Source organism: Pseudopipra pipra, chromosome Z, assembly GCF_036250125.1.
Source record: "Pseudopipra pipra isolate bDixPip1 chromosome Z, bDixPip1.hap1, whole genome shotgun sequence".
In the NCBI taxonomy this organism is placed as follows: Eukaryota; Metazoa; Chordata; class Aves; order Passeriformes; family Pipridae; genus Pseudopipra; species Pseudopipra pipra.
Window position 1 is genome coordinate 14708294 of NC_087581.1, and position 22619 is coordinate 14730912.

The 22619-nt window shown below is 37.3% G+C and overlaps 1 protein-coding gene across 2 annotated transcripts in view; it reads left to right on the forward strand.

Annotated features, from left to right (window-relative positions):
- NDUFS4 (NADH:ubiquinone oxidoreductase subunit S4) overlaps positions 1-22619 on the forward strand; it is a 47349-nt gene that overhangs the window by 10189 nt on the left and 14541 nt on the right. Inside the window, exons 1-3 of one of the 2 annotated variants that reach the window (XM_064641944.1) lie at positions 3927-3974; positions 4272-4309; positions 9936-10014. In XM_064641944.1, coding sequence (XP_064498014.1) covers positions 3942-3974; positions 4272-4309; positions 9936-10014 — 150 coding nt within the window. In that variant the 5' untranslated portion in view covers positions 3927-3941. Of the gene's footprint in view, positions 1-3926; positions 3975-4271; positions 4310-9935; positions 10015-22619 lie in introns of those variants that run through there. The other variant, XM_064641943.1, reaches the window with a different exon arrangement.

The window sequence follows — 22619 nt, forward strand, 5'->3', positions numbered from 1 at the left end:
GTGTATTTGTGGGGAGTTTGACATTTAGAAAGCACAAACAGAGCAAATGTGTCACCTGTGTATTTTATCTTTAATCCCTATATAACTTTTCTCTCTTCCTTTTAACTTTATTAGGCTTTCTAACTAGAGAATGTAAAATTCAGTTGATAGTTGATATGGGCTGTGCAACATTTCTAGCATTATTTGTCTTCTGACTGACTTGCCTGTAAGAGGCTTCTGGTTCTTGGGGAGCCTGCTGCTCTCAGGTTGTGAACTGAGGTTAATTCCTAAGATTAGGTCTTCTGGTTTGGAGAGTAGCATGTAATGAAATGGTTTATCAGCAACTGTACAGATGGCAGTAGTTGAGAGCTCCTGTTACCTGAGAGCAGTTGGACAGCTTAGAAATTATGTATTCTATTGCTGTAAAAGTAGTACATCACATCTCCTTCCATAATGAGTTTTATGATTTCTACAAAAAAACCCCACTTAAATTATTTTGGGTAATTTTATTCTTAACACTTTAAGGCCCTCTCTCAAAAGCATTTCTAGTCTGTTTGCTGTTATCTGTCAGAGGCCACTGGCATACTCGGAGTCAGGTGCATATGAGGGTCTAGGAGCATGACTTTTTCCAGATGTTTAGTTGTAAATAATGACTCAGTTTGTGTCCAAGCACATTGAGAAATGCTTTAATATCAGCCAGAGATTTGCAGAGAACTGTTTCAGGATGTGCAGCTGTCGCCACTGTGCTGACTTGAACCCAAGCTAGCTCTGTGAGCTTTTGCCTGAACCGTTCCTCAGCTCAAACTGTTTTCATTGTGTGAATGCTTATACTCAAAGGCATGGTGGAGACACCTGTATAACTCTGCAGGAGTAGGTTGAGCCTGCCTTTGTGTACTGTCTGCCTGATGTGGAGCCTTCTGAGGGGCTGGTCTTTGTTGTGTGCTCAGTGGTGTCTGCTCAGTTAACTGGCTACTCAAATGGGCCCTGTCTGAGCTGGGGACAGTGCGGACTTGGTACTAAGCTAACCTTTCTTATTACTTCTTGACTGCAATAAAGGTGGTTAAATGAGGAAAACCGATGGTGGGCAACTCAAGTCATGTCTTAACAAAGCTGACTTGTGTCCTGGGGGCTTAACTGGAGTTCAGAAGTGGCTACAGTGCTCTGGTCCTGCAGTAGTTCTGGAAGAACCATGTCTGTCTTTGTGTTGTAGCAGTGGGTCAGCTGATACCTTGTTTGAATATAGATAGGTCAGTGGCATTTTCCCAACTGTGGGATAATTGAAGTAGAACCTAAAATAACTAAAATTTGATTGTTTGCTACAAAATGAAGGATTTACTAGTTGAAAATTTAACTAATTTCAAAGAACCATAGAATATGCTGAGTTGGAAGAGACCCACAAGGATCACTGAGTCCAGCTCCTGGCCCTGCACTGGACAACCCTAAGAATCCCACTATGTGCCTGAGGGCATTGTCCAAACACTTTTTGAACTCTGTCAGGCTTAGTGCTGTGACCACTTCCCTGGGGAGCCTCTTCCAGTACCGAACCACCCTCTGAGTGGTCCGAACCTCCCCTGACACAGTGTCAGGCCATTCCCTCGGGTCCTATCACTGGTCACCATCTACCCCTCACGAGGAAGTTGTAGACTGCAATGAGGTCTCCCCTCAGTCTTCTCCAAGTGGAAGAGCTGCTCCACATACAGCTTCCCCTCCAGACCCTTCGTCATCCTTGTTGCCCTCCTTTGGACACTCTCTAGTAGCTTAATGTCTTTTTTATATTGTGGTGCCCAAAACTGCCACAATATTCAAGGTGAGGCCGCACCAGCGCAGAGCAGAGCAGGACAATCCCCTCCCTCAACTGGCTGGTGATGCTGTGCCTGATGCCCCCCCGGACACGGTTGGCCCTCGTGGCTGCCAGGGCACTGCTGACTCATATTCAACTTGCCATCGACCAGGACCCCCAGGTCCCTTTCTGCAGTGCTGCTCTTCAGCCTCTTCTTCATCAGTCTGTTTGTACATCCAGCGTTGCCCCTTCTAGGTGCAGAATCCAGCACTTGCCCTTGTTAAACTTCATTTGGTTGGTGATTGCCCATCCCTCTGTTTGTCAGGATCTCTTGGTGCAGTCTCTCTGTCTTTGAGGGAGTCAGCAGCTCCTCCCAGTTTAGTATCATTGTCAAACTTGCTTAGTATCCCTTCCAGTCCTGCATCCAGGTCATTTATGAAGATGTTGAAGAGCACAGAGCCTAAGATGGAGCCCTATGGAACCCCACTAGTGACAGGTCACCAGTCTGATGTCACTCCATTCACTATCACCCTCTGTGCCTGACCCATGAGCCAATTGCTCACCCACAACATGATGTGTTCATCCAGCTGTGTGCTGGACATTTTGTCCAGAAGGATCCTGTGAGAGACAGTATCAAAAGTTTTACTGAAATGCAAAAAGATTACATCAACTGGCTTCTCTTTATCAGCTGGTTAACTAGAGTTACCTGCCATAGAAGGAAATTGAGAAGCAGGACTGTTCCATTGTGAAGACGTGCTGGCTGTGACTGATGGCTGTGTTGTTGTTCAGGTGTTTTTCAATAACTCTCAGAATAATCTTCTCCATAGTTTTACCAGGCACTAAAGTGAGACAGGCCTGTAGTTTAATGTTTATAAAGGCAGGTGAACTTAACATTTAGCTTTGAAGATGCACACTGTAAGTTCCAAACCACAAGTCAAATGCTTATTTTCATGCTTATTCAGTACATTTATATAAGCATTGCTTCTTTTCAGAAGGCATGCCTAACAGAAGAGCATAGTCAGTTGTTGCCCTGTTTTCCAAACACACACCTGGGAAATAGGAAAAAAAAATATTTCATATGAACTTTTTAGCAAGTAGAAGCAGTGTTTATATATTTGTATTTCCATTTTGGTCATTTTTACCACTTAAGACAGAAATGTCAGTAGTTTAGCTTAAATGGTATTGCTTTTATCCATTCAGAAACATAATTTACTGTGTTTATAATTTAACATTTTATAGGCAAAGGAAAAAGTATGATTAGCCAATATTGTCAGAGTATGAACGTATTTATTAATGAGGAACTTACTTTTCCTCCAACCACAAAAGTTACTCATGCAGTTCCAACTACAATATAGAACTACATGGTCTCCACAGGCAGTGTTTGGCATTATATTCTATATTTTCCTTCTGTTGAGATGTAGTAAGAGTAGTAAATGAATCTGGGTAAAAATAAAATACTGTGGACTCTAAGTCATTATCACTTGAATTACGATAGTGAATTTAATACCAAGGAAGCATTATCCCACTGTATTTGAATTCATCTCTCACAAGTTCTACTTTACAAGCTGTTTTTATAAAAATGTATTATATTGGGATTGAATACTGTGATCTATCCTGTATTCAACATTGTATAACAGGCAGTCACTGATGCCTGTGTTTTGTGTGCAAGAACTTTATACTGAACTGGTTTTAGTCTGTTTAATCACAGTGTATGACTATAGGTTGGAGGCTGTGGAAGTTGACCAGGTAGTTTCTGTGTTCTTTTTGTTCAGAATTTAATGGTTTTAGGATGGCTGTACATCGTGGAGCTTACATTATTCTTTATAAATGCAATAATGTTAAAAAAGGCTGGTTTCATAAGAATTAATGTCTATTCAATGTATTGAATGATTCATCATGGCTTCTGTTTCTGGATATATGTATATTCACACCTCCTGGTCATTTGGTATCAGAATACTTCAAACACCATATAGACTTACTTCTCAGTGACTATCTTGATCTTTCATGTGGCACATGGGGTTTTCTTCAAGACTTTGTTTCACCTATATGTTGTGATCTGATTACCTGTTTTGTGATACCTGTTTTTCTTTAACATATCTCCTACAGTTGACCAAAAGGGGGTGCTAATAGATCAAACAGTCAGATTTGTTGCATAAAGAGGTTAAGGAGATGTTTTTGTGCAATGGATCAAGTCCCAGCTACTGAATTTTATCAGGTAAATACCAGTTTTCACATCTGGGTGTTGTGTTACATTCCGATCACAGCATTGCTCTCCATGGAAGGGAAATTCATGCCGTGTAAATATGGCAGCTTCTTACCATGTAGGGGTTAAGCATGGGTTACTTAGCAGATATTTAAGATGTTCAAATTTGTTGAATTTTAGAGATTGAATACAGGTACATACAACTACCAGGTTATATGTTCAACTCAGATGCCTTAATATCCTTTATCCTGATATCACAAAAGACATCCGCTGTCCATTTTTTATTGTTTGATTTCTCCTGTTCTACAGAACTGGTTAATGGCATCAGCAGAGCTGGAGCCTCTAAGGTAAGAAGGAAAAAGGAGACCTAAGTAGGTTTCCTGCAATGAGGAACTCTGCGTCCTTATCCCACAGTGGGAGGAAAGATGGTTGAGAGACCTGATACTGGTATGGATAATTTAGTTCTCTTGCAGACTGGAGAACTTCCAGTGGTTTCTCACAGAACCTCTTCATTTGTGTAGAAGAGATGTAGAACCTGTTTGTGACTTGGCTGGAACAGCAGATGATGGCGGAAGGGGAGTACACGCTCCTCGTGGAAGACGTGGTTAGGTGATCACAGCCATTTGTTTTTCCAGGACACGTGATACTTATAGAAAGTTTTGAACTCTACAAATACCCATTTTCACTAGTAGTCCTCATTAATTCATTTCATGTTACTGAGCTGATGTAAGACTTTACAAGTGTTTAATAAGAAGACTATGTAGTGTAGTCTTCGCCAAATTTCTATTCCTGTCTTCTCTACACAGTATAAAAGACATTTAAATTTATTGTGAGACTCTAAAATAACAAATGGCAGCTGTAACTCATTCTAGATGCAACGTTCAGTTCTGTTATGCCACTATAAAGAACATTGTGGAAGAAAAAGTTACTTTAACCTTTTTAAAATTCCTAACACTAAACCACAGAAATATTAAAGTATATTGGTTTGTAGCACATATAAAAACAGAGTTCATGCTGAACTGATCAGATTGATGGTAAAGACAAAATTTTGTTATACAACATTACAGTTTAAGTGAACTTTAAAAATTAGCATAATTAAATAATAATCTATGGAAAATATTAACTTATAATAGTATAAAATAATGGCACAGGATCATATAGATCAAGTTTAAGGAATTTATATGCCTGATACAGTAGCATGGGGTGGGCAGAAAATACTTTTGTAACTACAAACTAAATGACAATTTGAATGATGGTCTCAGAAGGCAAAGGAGCTGCTATACTTTGGGAAAGTATATGCAAAATCATAAAGGACACAGGTGACTTCTTTTTGTAAACCTTAATTTTACTTTTGTCTTCTGTAATTTTCAAGGGTTCTTATTTTAAAAGGCTAGCTGTTCTAATAAACCCCGGCTTTTAAAATTAAAAGCTTGTTTGTTCATCACTAATGAGCTTGCTATCAGGAAAACATTTGGGCAGATCAACAACAGAGCTGTGGCCAGCTTAGTTTATTAGATAGTAACTATGAAAGAAGTTTGTTTGATATGTGTTTTGAATAGGGTATTAATGGGCCTAGAAGGTAGCAGTGTTTATTGTTACTAGCTACATGTAAAACTCTCTTTATGGTTTCTGAAATTTAGAATTATTTTACCAGTCTATTTATGAATATTTGAAGTATTCTGTGTACAGTAATTTTAAATGAGAGTTGGATTAGTCTTTGAAGAGGGTAGAAGTGGAAATTCCTGGTCTTAAGGCTTCATCACAAGATATTTCAGCAGGGGGGAAAAAAAAGCATAAGCAGTCAAAAAGAGGCAAAATGGGGTAATGCGTACTCATGTTGCTTTCAAAGAGAAAGGAAGAAAATAGCTTACCTTGCCAGAAGTCAGTAGCAGAAAAAAAGCAGTAGAACTTCATGAGAATGGAACTGTCAAATTGTGTTTTATACTTCTGCAAGTTTATCCATCACAAAAGCTATCTAAAAGTTGGACTGAATTTGGGCAGAAGCAAATATTAATGGGAAATTTTGTGAGAATTACTGTATTGTTCAGGACATAATAAAAGGCTTAAATTGAGTTGTACTTTAATGATTTAGATTGCATATTCATTTAATTTGAAGGTAGAATAGGTGTTGTAAAGTTTATACAATTTCTAAGGGGAAACTTGAGCGATGAAATGATACTTGCCATTGTGGGAGTTTGAGAAGAGAAGATTGTGTGAAAAAGGTCTGTTTCCTGGTTCTCTCCTCAGTTAAGTGCCTCACATTAGGGACAAACTTGAAATGAAACCTGTTGAAAATTAAATATTCTGGGAATCAAGAAACACTTTCTGGTGACTTCCAAATAGTAGTATTTCAGTTAACATGGTATTTCAGAGATGCTGGTATTTTCTAAGCTCCAGATTACTTTCCTGTGGGAGATGCAACAAATGGAAGAATCAACAACCTGTCATCTTTAAACTGGTATTTAATGTATTTTCACATGGGGGTCTCTCTTTCACTGACTTAAGATTCGCTTTCCTAGTCTAGTCCAAAAGCCAATTTTCAATCACTTTTCAATTAAGAAGTCCTGAAAGAAAATACGTGCTTTCCAACTCACTGCAGTCCAGGGATGGACAGAAGGCAACACATGTAAGAAATGTACAAGGTTTCAAATTCTGGCAACAATTGGGCATGTTCCAGAACCACGTAGTCAAAAGAAATGGCTTTGAAAGGTGATGAAGAGGAGTGGAAGATGACTTAGGTTAGTAAGCTGTCCATCTGTTTTTGAAGAAGAGCTGAAACATCATGGGGAGCTGCAAGGTGTGATGCCTTGCAAATTACCCCGGTTGACAGAGACACCTTGTGCAAAAAAATCAGCTACTCCTGTATAAAATGTGGAGGCATCTCAGAAAGAACTTCTGCCAACCTTTAATCTGGTGGGGGTTTTGCCCTGCTCTTCCCTATTAACTATAAAGGTGCCGGTAAAAACAATGTCAAATGACATAATGCTGAGTGGAAATAATTTTGGAAGGGCATGGCATTTATACTTCTCAAAGCTTTTCCAATTTAAAACAAAACAAGCAACCCCTCCACAACCATATTCAAACTGATGTGTGCTAAATTTTGTTCCAAATTGAACTTATATTACAAGAAAAAGTATGATTATGATCAACCTTATTACAATCCTTGTGTACCCAAATCTTTACATATTGATCAGACCTCTTCACAGAGCAAGGGTCAGAGAAAACTTCTTGATTCATAGTCTAGATTACTTTTCTTTACAGAAGGGATTAATTAAATTGCATAATCCAATGTTGTTCTTTGGACGTATTTTAAGTAGTGTTGTGAACACTGTATCACGTAAAGTTCCAGAATACCTGCAGAATACTACTTTGATACTAAAGCTACTGAAGCAGGAAAGAAACTGATTTTCCTATTGCAATGTTTTTTTGCCTTATTTAAGATTGGACATTTTGTGGCTTCAGCTACTTAGGACTGGAACACAAGTGTAATGCTGTTCAGAATGCTCTTAGGATAACTTCTGTCTTGGTGTGTTATTGAATAAGAACCATATAACAAGCTTTTATCCTAGAACTCTGGTATCTGTCTATTCTGTTTTTATGCTATATTATTTTACATGTACAAATTAAAAAATAGTGGCTCTGTTGAGCCAGAAGCTCTCTGGTACAGAAGTTTTTGAGGTAATGGAGTAGATACCTTTGATATTTATTAAATTGTTTTCCTTCCTTGCACTTGAAAACTTCTTCTGGTTCTTCAAACAAAGTAATCTTCCAAACAGATTTTGTCACTCTAAATTGTAATAGATGTGTCTGTCCATGTCAGAGTTGGTGATTCTATAAACTTTGTGCTTTGGAGAATTTTCGAATTCCATTGAATCCATTTGAATTTCCATTGGCACATGAAGGGTAAGTTAGTAGAGTGTAATCTGCATTAGAAGTAGAGTTTCAATATTACTGAACTTTGTTCAGTTGCTTAGCTTTGTAAGATTCTTGTGTTGTATAGACAACTCACTTCTTGCATTTTGCTTTCTCATTTGTTTAAGATGACCTTAATTAGATATGAAGCACACTGTTGTCTACTTGGATTTCTCCAAGGGTTTTGATATGGTTTCTCACAGCCTCCTTCCAGAAAAGTGGATGTGTTACAATCTAACAAAGTGGCCCTTGCAGTGGGTGGGGAACTGGTTGACAGGCAGCACCCAGAGGGTGGTGGAACAACACTCCCTTTCATGCTGGCAACCTGTCACAAGTGGGGTCCCCAGGGATTAATACTGGGCCCAGCACTTTTTGATATCATCATAAGTGATTGGTGGGATCAAGTGTACCCTGATAAAGTCTGCTGATGATACCAAACTGAGTGGGGAAGTAGTCACTTTGTAAAGGAGACTCACCTTGCAGGAAGACCTAGAAGCCTGGAAGAGTGGGCTAACTTACAAAGTTCTACAAGGCCAAGTTGTTGTCCTTGTAGCCTGGGAAATCGTAATCCAGGAGTGCAGCATAGTCTGGGTTCTGCGTGGCTGGGGACCAGCTCCGGGGAAAGGGACCTGGTGGTCCAGGAGGAAGACAAGCTCCGTGGGAGTGATCTTTGCTACTCAGCAAAGAAAGGCAACAGACTGCAGGGTTGCATCAACAAGGGCATCACCACCCAGAGATGAAGAAGTTATTATCCCACTCTTTTCAACACTTGTCAGGCCACACCTGGAATACTGTATGGACAGGATAGAGAGGTCCAGAGAAGGGCCACAAAGCTGACCAAAGGACCAGGAATCCTGCTGTATAGGGAAATGCTGAGATAACTGAGTTTGTTCAGTCTTGAGAAGAGAAGGCTTACAGCAGACCTTGTCATCATGTCTATTTAAAAGATCGTTACACAGAAGGTGGACACTCCATTTTACAGGGAGTCATATGGAAAGGAAATTAATGATACAAGTTACTCCTGGGGAGATTTCGGTTAGACACAAGAGGAGAATTTTTTACAATGTAGTAAGACAGTCAGCCATTGGAACAGTCTCCCCAGGGAAGTGGTGGGTTCCCCAGTGTTGGACAATTCAAAGATTCAGCTGGAGAGGGTGCTGGGCCATCTTGTCTAGACTGTGATTTTGCCAAGAAAGGTTGGAACAGATGGTCTTTGAGGTCCCCTTCCAACCTGGTATTCTATGATTAGCTCAGAGAATTAGGCTGCTTGGCTTGGTTCACCTGCTGTGACATTATTTTGCCAAAAGATGATTGGTACTCCAAGGGCTGAACCCTCATGTTAGTGACATAATGCAAGTTAAGGTCAGCTTTTACTCGTTAATTCAGTGATGTGGAATTGGGTTCTGTGTTTCCATGTGTACCCTACAGATTTAGCAATTATGGAAGAAGATTAACCATATTTCTTGGAAATTAATAAGCTGACCCAAAATGATTTAGAAAGTAATAGTTGTGAGTTTTGCCCACTCAAAACCAGAAAATTGTGTTTGCAGTATCAGCTTAGGGTTTGTTTAGTAATTTTTTGTTTGGGTTTGGTTTTGTTTTTTTTTTTTAATTGGTAATGTTCTGCTGTTAAAGTGTAGAATTGGAGCTTTACCATTACAAATAGATTTAGGATTTTTTTTTCTGCGATGCCATCATTTTCAGGATCAGAGTTCCAGAATGCTTGCAGCAGCCGTGTGTTTTTCTGTCTGTTCGTGACAAACCAGCTACTGTACATTCATATAGAGCAGTACAGTCCTTGCCACTGGCAGTCTCTCTGTGACAGAGAGCCTGTAGGCTGACATAAAGTGCAGCCTGTTGTGAACTACTAAGTGGGAGTCTGCCAAAAACTCAGCAGACAGAACTAATTGGGGAGAAAAAGGATTTTTGTGCCCTCATCTCTCCCTCTTCAATTTTTTTTACAAGACGGATATTGTTAAAGTAACTTGTTTATGTAAGATTTGTCTGCCTCTATTTTCTCATTGCATGAATCATTTTTTAACTTCAAGTCTTGCACCGCAGGTCACTGAGCACTTCCACATGGCGGCTGGCGCGGGACCAAACTCAAGACACGCAACTCATCACAGTTGATGAAAAATTGGTAAGAGTTTTCTACTGAATACTGCTATGATACAGCCTTCAGGGTTGTTTCTGCACGATATGCATTCAGTATGGTATTCCGTGTTCTTCTAGGAAAGCCATATAAATGTGAACTACAAAGCAACAGTCCCTCATACATTTTTAAAAGGGTAACATCAGTAAAACATAAGTATGTGATTGCTTAACACTTTGAATACCATATTTCAATGTAAAATGATCAGTACCTCACTTATTATTTTTTATATTTTGGTCGAGGACCAGCGTGAGCTGTAATTAATAATTTATTCTTTTTGAAATTTGTATATATTTTCTGTGTAGTGGAATTACACAGAATTTTACCAGCTTCCTAATATTTTCTTCATTAGGACTCATATTACTGAAGATACTGTGTAAGGAAACATCATGGAAGATTATTGTTACTATGCAATATACACTGTAGCTTTTGAATATGCATGAAGGTTAGATTACAGCTAGAAACAAATGCATAACATTCTTCTGCTAATCAGTAGCAGATCAGAAATTTGGCAGTCTTTTCTTGTAAGTTCTTCCATAATGTGTGGTCTGTTACTCTAGATGCAACCTGACACTTATGTTTACATTATTCAATAGTATAATTTTTGTAAGACTTCTGGGGGGAATGCATCACAGCAGAAGCATGCTTTTCATTGGGTTTCATATCGCTTTTGAATCTTCAGGAAAAAAACATTCCTTTGTATGTTCCAGGCAGTTCACATTGTATGTACTTTTTTGTATTCCCTTAACTACTTAAGAAATATTTGGAATTTGTATTTATAAATTGTACATTTGCAGTGATAACTAGAAGTTGAGACAGCCGAAGTTTAACAGGCTACTGGAAAAAACCCCCACACCTACTTTAACAACTCTTTAGTGCTTTTTTCTTGTATGTTTTGTATATAGATGTAACAATAATAATCTACATACAGGTAAAAAAAGTTATTTCATAAACTTTTTGAATTTAAGAAATAACAGTATCATTTTAGGTTCAGAAATTAAGGAAAAAATTAGTACTTAATTCTAGCAAACATGATTATCTTGCTAATCTAGTTGCATAACTAGGAATTCAGGAACTTTGTACAGAGTTCATGAGTCACTGTGTAAATAAGATTCAACAGACCGCATTTTCCTAAATGAATTTTAGATGCAGTGTTCTTTAACAGTAAAAAAAAATGTATATCTAAACAGAGGTTTTATAGTGCCTGAATTTGCAGTATTGCATTTCCCTATTGTGGCCTCAGGTGATGGATGCATAGATCTGAAAGAGACAACAGCACAGACACACAAGATAAATTCTCTTCTGTCTTCCATTTTGTGTTTAAATGTACATTATCCAAAGTTAGGGTTGTACTATCTACAGCTATGAGAGTTTATGCTTCCAGTTGAGTAAAAGTGAAACTAATTTGAAATACTATTCACTTGCTGTAGTGTTATTGTAAAATGAATGTAAGTGAAGTGCTTATTTCTAGTGTAATTGTATGTTGTCATCAAGTTGAAGACTCTTATTATAGTTGCTGTGATTTTTTTGCAATCTCATAGTTGCAGCTTTTGAATATTTTTATTTTTATATATATAATTTATATAAAGTATTACTTTATCTTTAGTTGTATGGAGTACTCGGTTAAATGTCTGACTGAATAGTATTTTCCTACAGTGCTGTGCATGTAGGTCCACATTCTAAATGCACAAACCTTTTTTTTCCAGATTATTGTAGGACCTGAAACAAAATGACAGAAAATAAGCATAATTTGTAGATTTAGTTAAATTTTTGGAGTAGTTTCCATAATGTCATAAAGTAACCAATAATTCATATTCTGTTAACTGGCAAAAATTATGTCCTGTTAGCGGGTTTGATGTGGTTTTCAACTCTTTCAAGATTAGGAGAAGTTCTTTAGACATTTGTTAAACTTTATGGAAAAGTAGAATACCTTCTTAACTTATTGTAGGTTGCTGCAGTATTTTTCCTAATTTTAAGTAGGATTAATTAGAACCCATTAAAGCTAATTTAAGAATCTACGTAAATTTTCTTTAATTAATGTTGCAAAGCATAACAAAACCATTATTTCCTTGCAAATTGTAATTAAACTGTATTGTGAAAGTTGATACTTAGTGTTTAATTTCAAAAGACCCCTTCTTTCATTTTACTGATTGTTAGAAATCCTTAAATCATATTTTGATGGATTTGTCATCCTGGTCATATATATATATATATTTATTTATTTAAAAGCTGAACATCACCTTATAGGTGCTTTTACATGCACATCAGAAGACAGAGCAAGAACAAGTGGAAAGTAGGATATGATTGTGCTTTTTTGCCTTGCTCCTCTTGAAACTTATTTTGAAACTGAACTCTTCTGTGACTTGAGGTTTACAAGGCTAGTAGAGTAACGTTGTGGAAAACTTTCAACTGCATATTGTAGTGTAATTAATCTATTTCCAATGCTTTTGTAGACCTTGTGTTCATATGTGTACATCCATATGCTAGACCTTGTCCAGCAGGAATTCCTTTGGATTACCTAGAGTCTGATTGGATTCTCTTTGTGTTGGCAAAAACAAATAGAAGGCGGATGAGCATCCTGACACTGAATAATTAAGTGGTAGTTGGTCACCTGCTTACTGCAGCCTAGAATGTGTTGAATACAATAGAAAAATGAGTTGTAATGAAATAGTAGAAAAACCAGTAGTTTAGACCGCATTCATTTCACACTAGAAAAAAATCAGGACTCTTAAATGGGAAAGGATTTAAGTGCTCAGCTTGCATAGAACACATCCAAGAAATTATATCTTTGTCTCAGTTATCAGCTGTTTTCTGTGAATACTGAATAAAATAACTTTTAATGAACAGTAAAATCTGAAGAAAATAACATACAAAATTAACAAAGCTCAGCGGAAATACAGTTCTTGCATGACATTTTGAATCTCTGACCACCAATTAGATTGTATTCCAAGAGTTTGGACAAATAGCTATGTGAAAAGTAGACTCTCAAGACCCTGCTTGCGTTACGAAATTTGGGCTGTAGAGGGCAAAGGCCATCGGCAGCAAATCTCACGTAGTGTTCCAAATTATTTAACTGTTCGTGTGTATGTTATAACATAGCTTCCATCATTATTATAAAAAGTTGAAGTGGTTTTGCCTGAAATGGAGGCTTGAACTGTCCTAGTTCCTGCAGTTTGTTCCAGTTATTGAGAGTAGGGTGCATCAATACTGTTTGTTGTAGCTAAGTGTCTTCCAGTTGAGCATGAATGCTTTTGCAGACTTCCCAGCCAGTGCTGGTAATGCTGCATTTTGAGTATCTAGCTGGAGTTGGGCACTTTGGTGAGGGTTGCACCCTGCAGTTGAAAGGTATCCACAAATATTTGTCAATAAAAGGACCTTTAAGTTGGTTAAATGGTAACAGTATTTAAAATCCAAAATTCAAAGTTAGAACTACTGCCAGAAATTATCCTTTGCATTGCTAAAGCAGAATATTCCACTGACAATATATATGCTGTAGCTCAAAGCAAAAATTATTGCAAGAGCAGTTATAGGAATCGGTCACTGGGGAGTCACTAGAAGAGTTGTGGAACTGTGGTTAAGGATCAGTTGTAGTCATCTCACAGATGTTTTTATTCTGTACCAGGCCAAGATAAAATAGGAGTTGCTACACAGAGTTAAGCATTCCAGACCAGTGCTATCAAGTGCAGTTGAAATGGTACTGAATTAGTTTTGCAGCATTGTGCAAACATCTAGGGACAGACTTTATTATGAGTATGACAGGCTAAGTAGAATGATGGCATTTTGTCACCTGTCCTGAAGTTGTTTTGTTTGGTCTATAGTGTTAGCTAACCTTTTTGCAGTAGTGGTTCAGCAGTCTCAGTACTGAACCTCAGCAGAGGGCCATTTTCCTTTGGATCGTAGAGAAACTCTACGTAACTCACTGAAGGTGACTTATATACACCAAACTGGGCACAGAAAATCTGAATCTTTATTTGAGGATGAGCAGTTCATACTTTTCAAAAGACATTAGAGATGAGCAGTAAATACCATATACTGCAGCAGCCTAGGCCAAAGCATGTAAGTAAATGCACATAGCAGATGAAGGAAAGGCCATGATGTTATCTACCTGGGCTTTAGTAAATGCTTTCCCGCAGCTTTCTCCTGGAAAAACTGCCTGCTCATGGCCTGGATGGGTGTACTTTTCACTCCTTGAAAGACTGTATGACTGGAAGGCCAAGCCCAAAGAGTAGTGTGAATGTAGTTAAATCCAGCTGACAGCCAATCTCAAGTGGTGTTCCCCAGGGCTCAGTATCAGAGCCAGCCCTGTTTAATATCGTGATTGATGATCTGGGCAAGGGGATTGAGTGCACCCTCAGTCAGTTCACAAACGCTTCCAGTTTGAGCAGGAGTGTTGATCTGCTGGAGGACAGGAAGGTTCTGCAGAGAGATCAGGACAGGTTGGATCAGTGGGCTGGGGCCAGTGGTATGAGGTTCAATAAGACCCAGTTCTGGGTCCTGCCCTTGGATCACAACAACCTGGAGCAGTGCTGCAGGCTTGGGGCAGAGTGGCTGGAAAGCTACCTGGTGGAAAAGGACTTGGGGGTTCTGGTTGACAGAAGCTGAACATGATCCAGCATGTGCCCAGGTGGCCAAGAAGGCCAGTGGCATCCTGGCTGGAACAGCTGTAGTGGGGGCAGCAGGACCAGGGCAGCCTGTACTGGCACAGGTGAGGCCAAACCTCAAATCCTGTGTCCAGTTCTGGGTGCCTCACTAGAAGAAAGAAAATGAGTAGCTGGAAGGTGTCCAGAGAAGGGTAACAGAGCTGGTGAAGGGTCTGGAGCGCAAGTTACAAGGAGTGGCTGAGGGAACTCAATCTGTTTAGCCTGGAGAAAAGGAGGTTCAGAACAGACTTTATCATTCCCTTCCAGTACTTGAAAGGAGGTTGTATCCAGGTGGGGGTCTTCTCCCAAGTAGCAAGTGATAGGACAAAAGGAAATGCTTTCAATATTAGGAAAAATTTCTTCACAGGAAGGATTCTCAAGCATTAAAATAGGCTGCCTGGGGAAGTGGTTGGGTTGCCATCTGTAGAGGTGCATAAAAGATGTGTAGATGTGGCACTTGAGGACATGTTTTAGTGGTGGATTTGGCCATGCTGGATTAACATTTGGATTTAAATGATCTTATGGGGCTTTCCAATTATTTCCTAAATGATTCTATGATTCTAATAACTATTCTAAAATCTGTGTCAAGAATCTCAGCAGCTACCTCTTGGCTGTCTAGAAGTAGAATTTAGTGTCTATTTTAAGTGTTTACTACTAGATAATCCTGGAGTAACAGTGTATTAATAGGATTCTCGGAATGTGAACCTTTTCAGCAAAAAAGTTGTGGAAGCATTCCAGGCCATTTTTTCTAGAAGACTGTGGTGTTAGCAAACATCAGTCGGTGTTTTCAGAATTAAGTCATAGTTTGTTCACTATTCAAATCCCAATTTTGGCTAGGATTAGAAATTACTGAAATTGTATAATCTTTGTTTGATTAAAGAAGCATAGACTTTACTGTAATAAGCAGTGATAATACTACAGCTCAAAGTAAAATATACAAACAAGTGAAAAATAGTCTGGAATGATGAAACTTCTTCAAATGTCAATCTGATAGTCTGTAGTGCTGTGAAACAAAGGACACAGCAAATCAAGCTTTAACATGCATTTTAAAGTGTGATCATTGCTTCCCTAAAAACCGAGACTATGTAGTATACTTTACTCTAAAAACAAAAGCAGTAAAATGTCATAAAGTTATGTGTGAGACAGTGTGACATTGTATTTGAAAATTGTGTAGAGGAGCTGTTTTTGCAACTCCGTGAAGAGAAACATTTGGCAAAGTATGCGTTTATTAAGGACAGGTTTACTAGATTTCCTTTTATTGAAGCTACTGTTCAGCCATGAATTCTCTAATTATTACCACTGTGTTAGATAATAAGGATATAGTGGATGTTCTATGTTTTGGTTTTTTAAAATGCTGTTAACCCATTGTGGCTTATTACTTGATCGTGAGTTCAAGCCATTCCTAAAGTAACTTAATGGAATAAAAGAATTTGGAATAATCTTTTCTTCGTTTAATCTACTCTAGCTGCAATATTTATTCAAGTGGCTACCATGAAGGATTCAATTCAGGACAGCGTTACTCTTTAGATGAGGAATGTAACTTAAAAGTTTTTCTGTGCTTTATATGTATAGCTCTGTGATAGGGATTTGTCATATTCAGAGGGTACGTGGTACCAGGATGGAAATTTTTTTGTGGGTTCAGACAGTTACCTATTCCTTCCCCTTAGCCTCAAATTTCCCTCTTGTGGGTTGTCTTCTTTGTATTTATTTTTTTCTGTAAGTTGGATCGGTGGCTTACATTTTGCTTCAGGATAGTGGAAAATGAATAAAAATTAATAAAGATGTTATGTAAAATGAGGTCTATAAAAGGTTTTTTCCCATCCTTTACTTGGCATATATGTTTTGAGAAACAGTTTCTAGCTTTGACCAAAGGGGCCTATATGTAAAGCCTGTGATTTGGAGAAGTACTTTCTTTGATCGCAGTTGTGTCAAGTAAGCAAGTGATCAGCTCGTTTGAACTGTGTTGTACTTGTGATTCAACCTTAAAACAAAGTTGTTTGCTGTTGATTTATAAAATATTCAATACAATGTGTGTTGGCTTCTCATTTTACCTCATATGCAACACTTTGTGTGGTGTTTGCATTTGGTCATCTGCAGTTGTGATGCTTGACTGCTCTGATGTTTGAATGATACTAGAGGCTGATTAAGGTGTAAACTCACATTCTAGAAGTGTTTCAAAATTAATTTAATTATTTCAATAAAAGTAAAGCATTCAGAAGAGAAGACTGTTAGCATGTAAAAATACTATGTATTTTTACAAATACATCTGCTTTAACCAAAGTGTCTAATTTAAGAGTGGATTTGTATAAAGTTAAATACTTAAAGGCCTTTACCCTGTGGTCACTAATAGTATATTTGTGAAATTGCTTTTTTGCTGCAAAACATAATCTGTTAAAAAGTTCTTTTTCTATTTCTTTATTTTATCCTGCCCTCCACCCCCCAGGTGAAGATTAAGAAATAATGTTTTGGAGAGGAAAAAACCTTCTTGGATAACTTCAACAACCAGATAATGTGAAATTTAATATTTAAAGGTTATAATAATTCTGGAGATGGTGATAATCTTTTTCTCTTAGGTACACCATGCTGATCTGCCAGAGCATATATTTATTTCTAAACAGTGATTTTATTTTTTTGTTTTTAATTGAAATAATTTGACAGTTTCTTCTTCATAGTTATGGCTGATTGTTGCATTTGGTCTTAATTAAAGTACAAGCTCAGGTGTAGTTACCAGTTTATCAAATTACGTACACATTTTTCAGTACCGCAAGTTCACTATATTTTGCTGTTTGGCAGTTAAATCCCTCTTCAGTTGGAATATCCTAGCTCAATTCAGCCTATGGTACTTGCTACAACTTGTTGTCATGAGCAGTTGTAGTTTGATGAAGCTTGTGGTGGTTTAGAAAACCCAATTGGCTGATAAAGAGCTTTCTGTAAGAATGTCTGCAGGCAACAAGTTGCAACAAGTTTAGAAAACTGTGCATTTTGCAAGTAACCCAGAACCTTGTATAAAGTGATGGATTGTTGTATCCAGAGAGCAATTGCCTTCTTATCCCTGTGTGGGTTTATTTTGTAGGCTGGGGTAAAGGATTTGGATTTCTTTGTCTGAGAATCTTTTTTTGGTGCATGGTAGTGCTATCTCTGCTGGGTATTGGAAGGAGGAGTGTCTGTGATTGAGGTTCAGCAGCCTTCTAACATCTGAAGTGCCTGTTCATCTGGGCTTCCTTCATGCAGCATTCTTGTGCAAAAATTTCAAGGCTTCAATCTGGAGCACTGGGTCAAAGAATGTCTCTTTGAAGGGTATGCAGGCAATTTTTTTTTTCATTTCATTCCACAGTGTTTAATTTTCTATCCAAGAATAAATGTTTTGAAGAGCTTGCTGTGATGGCTGCTCAGAACAAATTAAAGGAGTATCATTGTGCCATGTTTAGTTTTTCTGGATTCCAGAGGTTTGTTCAGCATGCAAATACTTCCTTGGTTTTGGGGGTCTAAATATGCAAGCCATGTTTCTAATCTGCTAGAAAAAATAAAGTCATTAATACAGTCAAGGAATCAATAGGAATAAGAAGTAACTTCATTGTTTGAAGCTGTTTTGTTCAATAGTTTTGGTTTTTAAAGACCGGATAGTATTTTCATGTTCTCATAAAATGGTACCATTATCTGAACCTTTTTTGGAACACCTAAGGTAGTATCCCACATTATGAAGTATTTCTGTAGATGGCATGAATTCTTTTTGTCTTGTCAGTGAATAAACAATTCCCTGTAGAGAGCTCGCTTTTCTATCCATTCAGATGTGTCTTTCTGCATTTCTGTAGTATATCTAAGTTGTAGATTTAAACTGCAAATCATAGCCTAACTAACAGAGTTCTGTGTACAGACTTGAAAGCTGTTTCTAGTTATGAAGTTCTAGCTGAATTGTTTTATCAGTTCAGAAAGGAAAAGCTTTCCTTGTTTGGAAAGCCCAGTAATCTCATGGGAATCCTTGAACATCTTGGTCATGCTGCAGGAGAGCCTGGTGCTTCTTCAGTATTTCCTCTTTTTACTCAGATCATCAGTGATGAAATTGGAGTCAGATGCTTTTCAAGTTCTTGGTGGCATGTTTGTGAGGTATCTTTGAATTCCTTTCATAACTGTTTTCTCCAACTTGCGGAGTTAATGTGTGTTAAGCGGGGACAGGGACCATGGAGGGAGCAGCTGATGTTCAGATCCAGAGTTTTATATGCAATTTAGTTCTTGCGTTCTGAAGCATAAACTGTAGGGAAATTGCTTAGTCTCTTATATATCTTTCTGGCATACTCAGTTCTACCCACTTGATAAAAAGTCCATTGACTTACTTTTTAGTGCAGAAGAAAGTCTGCTTGATGGGAAAATAACCTTTATCCTATTACCTCTTAGCCTGAAAACTGGGTTAAAAAGTAAGAAGAAGCTGAGCTATAAGGAATTTCTATAAAGTGCTGATAAGACGTACCAAATGTGGTACTTTTTAAAGATGTTTTAATTGTGTTGCAGATGTTTTAAAAAAATTAAGACTACGGTTAGTAATTCTGATTAGAATTTCTGAAAAAGTTGATAGTTTTTCTTTACCAGTTCATTTCCTAGATGTGTGTATAAATTCATATATAAAAATAAGTAACCATTTTTTTGTGTAGACCGACGTCAGTATAAATCATGTATTTTAAAGTTTTCACTGAGTAGCATGTTATCCAACCAGAAACTGTTTTAAGATAAATATTGTAATTTGCACTAGTATTTTATTTTTTAGTCTTCTGGCTTGTATTTTTTCTTAGGTGCATTTTCTTAGAACCAGATTTTGTTGCCATGTCAACTCTGTTTGGAAGCATTTTTGGGTCAGCTCATTCTGGTTCTCTAAGTCAGAAGTTGAATATCTTCTCTGTAATGTGTGGTTTCAATACAAATTCTTACTTTTCTATTGCCATTTAGTAAACATAATTGTATGTTGTAGTCTCCTTTGATTTTTTTCCCCACAGTGATAGAAACTGAAAGGAAACGTGTAGTGTATCAAGTTGAATTACTGAATTTAATTGATGATGGATTTCTCTCTATTGTGTTAGAAAGTATAAGACCATGATTTCTGTCCTATAAATAACCTTAAAGGCCAAGCATATAAAGGCCAAAGCATTAATGACAGGAATGGACTTCTAGATAGACCAAGCTAAAACCAGTTTGTGAAGTAACACCACATTTTAGTTATGATTCAGCATTTTTAGAGAGAGATTTTTGAAACCACTTTAACTAATCATAAAGATAAATGTGAAGAAACCAGTGTTGTCCAATTGTATTAAGATGTGTATTTTATTGATAATGTTAAAACAGTCAAAGCCCCATCAACCCTTCCCATGCCCACCAGGGAGTACCACTGTGGTACTGTTAGAAAAGAACTTTCTAAAATGCATTTAAGGCTTAAAAGCTATATGCACTAATTAACTAAATGCAGTGAACATTTAAGCTGTTAATAGCCCCAACATCCCTGATGCATAAACCTTCAATATGCTAACACTGCATAACAGTTCTCTTTTGTGCATCTCTTTAATGAGGGTAACTGTGTCAGTTCTTTTCTTGCTTCACTACCTGCTGTGTATGGAAATTATGTACACTATTTAGCACTTTCTTTCAACCTTTAAAGTGCATGCATATTACATAGAAGCATTACATTTTAGGGTAAGGGACAGCTTTTAACAGGTCTGACTTCCTTATAGTTTCTTAAGTGCAACTTTTCTTCCTTTAAAAAGCACTCACCAACAGGAATTTTGCTCTAAATTTGCATTTCTTGATTGGGGATTTGCTTCTGTTTTTCTCACCGCTTGTAACTGTATGGGCAAAGTTCTGTTACAGCAATCACTTTCTCTATAAAGGACATGTGAAGAATAGAGAACATGCATGACAATGAAGGCAGACATTGGTTGGATTTCTTGATACTGTTCTTAGTAGCAGACCATACACTAGAGTGACAGTATTGTCAGGCTACACTTTAAACGGCTTTTTGCCGTTTTTTTTTTTACCCTCACCTTTGATGGATGCCTTTTTTAATAAATAAAAACCTTAAAAGTTTGTTAATTTTTAACCCTTAAAGTTAAATGCTGTTCCATAGCTACGATTCAGTTGGGAATTAATTACTTGGAAGTTGCAAGGTAAAAGGAAAAGAACACTAGACTAGTTGATAATAGAATTTAAACTTTAGTATTCTTTGCTCTAATTGCCAGCCCAGAGACATTGTTAGTTAGTTAAAACTGAATTCAGAGTTAATGCTTCATACAGTGTAGACATAATCAGTCTTATGATTTCATCACAGGAAATCTTACCAAAGCTATCGATTTTTAAGACTTTGCTGTACATCCAAATTTGTACTCAACAGCTCAGACTTTATTTGCTGTCCAGATTAGATTAGGAATTGGCCAAGGTGTTCCTGCTTCACAGCAGAAATTCCACTGCCTGTGTGTACGTAGTGTCCCAGTTCACTGCCAGGCTCTAAGTGTTTGCTCCATTGGATGTTTTGCAGCTTGAATGGATAAGGGAGCTTTGAGAAAATGCACCTCAGCCACATATTTAACATCAATTGGACCCCTTTCCCTGCAAAGACTGAAGATTATGAAACAAGTGATACTCAAATTTGGGAACTCTACCTGACTTGGAAATCTTCTTAATTGGTTCTTCAGAGGAAGCTTTGTAAGGTTTTCAGATGGGCATAAAGCAGATCATAGCTTCCGATTTTCTTGTTCCTGACAGAATTCCTGAAAAACAGTAACTTTACAAAATTCACTTAAGTCATATGCTTATGGTTTAATTTGTAAATACACATAACTTTTAATGAATGTTAAAAGTAAGGACTTCATTAAAATTGCATCAGAAACACACAAAAAATACAGAGATTATTCCCAGTGCATAAGAATAGCCTGAATTTTGGCTTTCATTAAAGATACAAAGACCACATTCTGAACTGCTGATTAAGGCTTTGGGTATCTGTGATCAAAACTACATTTTATAGACTGTAAGATCAAGAAATACCATGTTAAGCTTTGCAAGACAATCTGCTATTGTGATTTATGCTGGGAGTATAGTATAAATATCAGAACTGAAAAATTAATAAATTGTGTTTGAAAAATATACCACCATTGAACTACAATATACTGTTTATTTAATAGTATATACAAAATTGCCTAATTAGGGGAATTGGTACAAAGCTGTCTATTCTAGGTAGGCTCTAGCTGCTAGTACTTCTGTCTGTTTTCATTTAAAGCTCTTTTCTGATGGTTTTGTTTTCAAGCTAAGAAATAGTATCTGTGAGAACAGTTGCTTATGGTAGTAAAGCAGTGAAGTGTTGCCTTAACTGTAAATTATTCTAAGAGAAATAATATTTTTTCAGTTGTTTGGTTATCCTCTTTGTTTTTCTAAATTCAGGTAAATTAAAGTGGCCTCTTCTTTGATTTGAAAGTTTATAGGCTAAAAACATTGCTGTAGTCTTATTGTTAACTAACTGATTTTCTTGCACATTCTTTAATCTGAGGATTGTGGAGTTCTTGTAGAGAGCTTGAAAGTTGTGCACTGTAGGAAAATGTATATTTAAAAAGCCTCAAAGAAGACCCAGCCACTGTGTGTGTGCAAGCAAAAGATTTGCTTACATATGCTTTGGATGAGTTCTAGAAAGTACACTTTCTCCAAATATTGTTGTGTTACAAGAAAAAGTAGTTTACAAGATCTGCTGTAGTTTACAAGATTGCTGTAATTCAGAGTTTTTTTCCCACCTTAAGGTAAGCATGCTGTTTGTCATTTCTTCAATTAGAAGAATGTCACAACCACACTGAAGTATCTGATGAGTACTAGTAGCAACATCAATCTACTTCTATGAAATATATTCTTTGCCCCTGACTGCTTCAGCTTTCCTCTGTTTAATAATGGTTTCCTTATTTCAGTCATGTGGAGAAAAGTGTAAATCCAGAT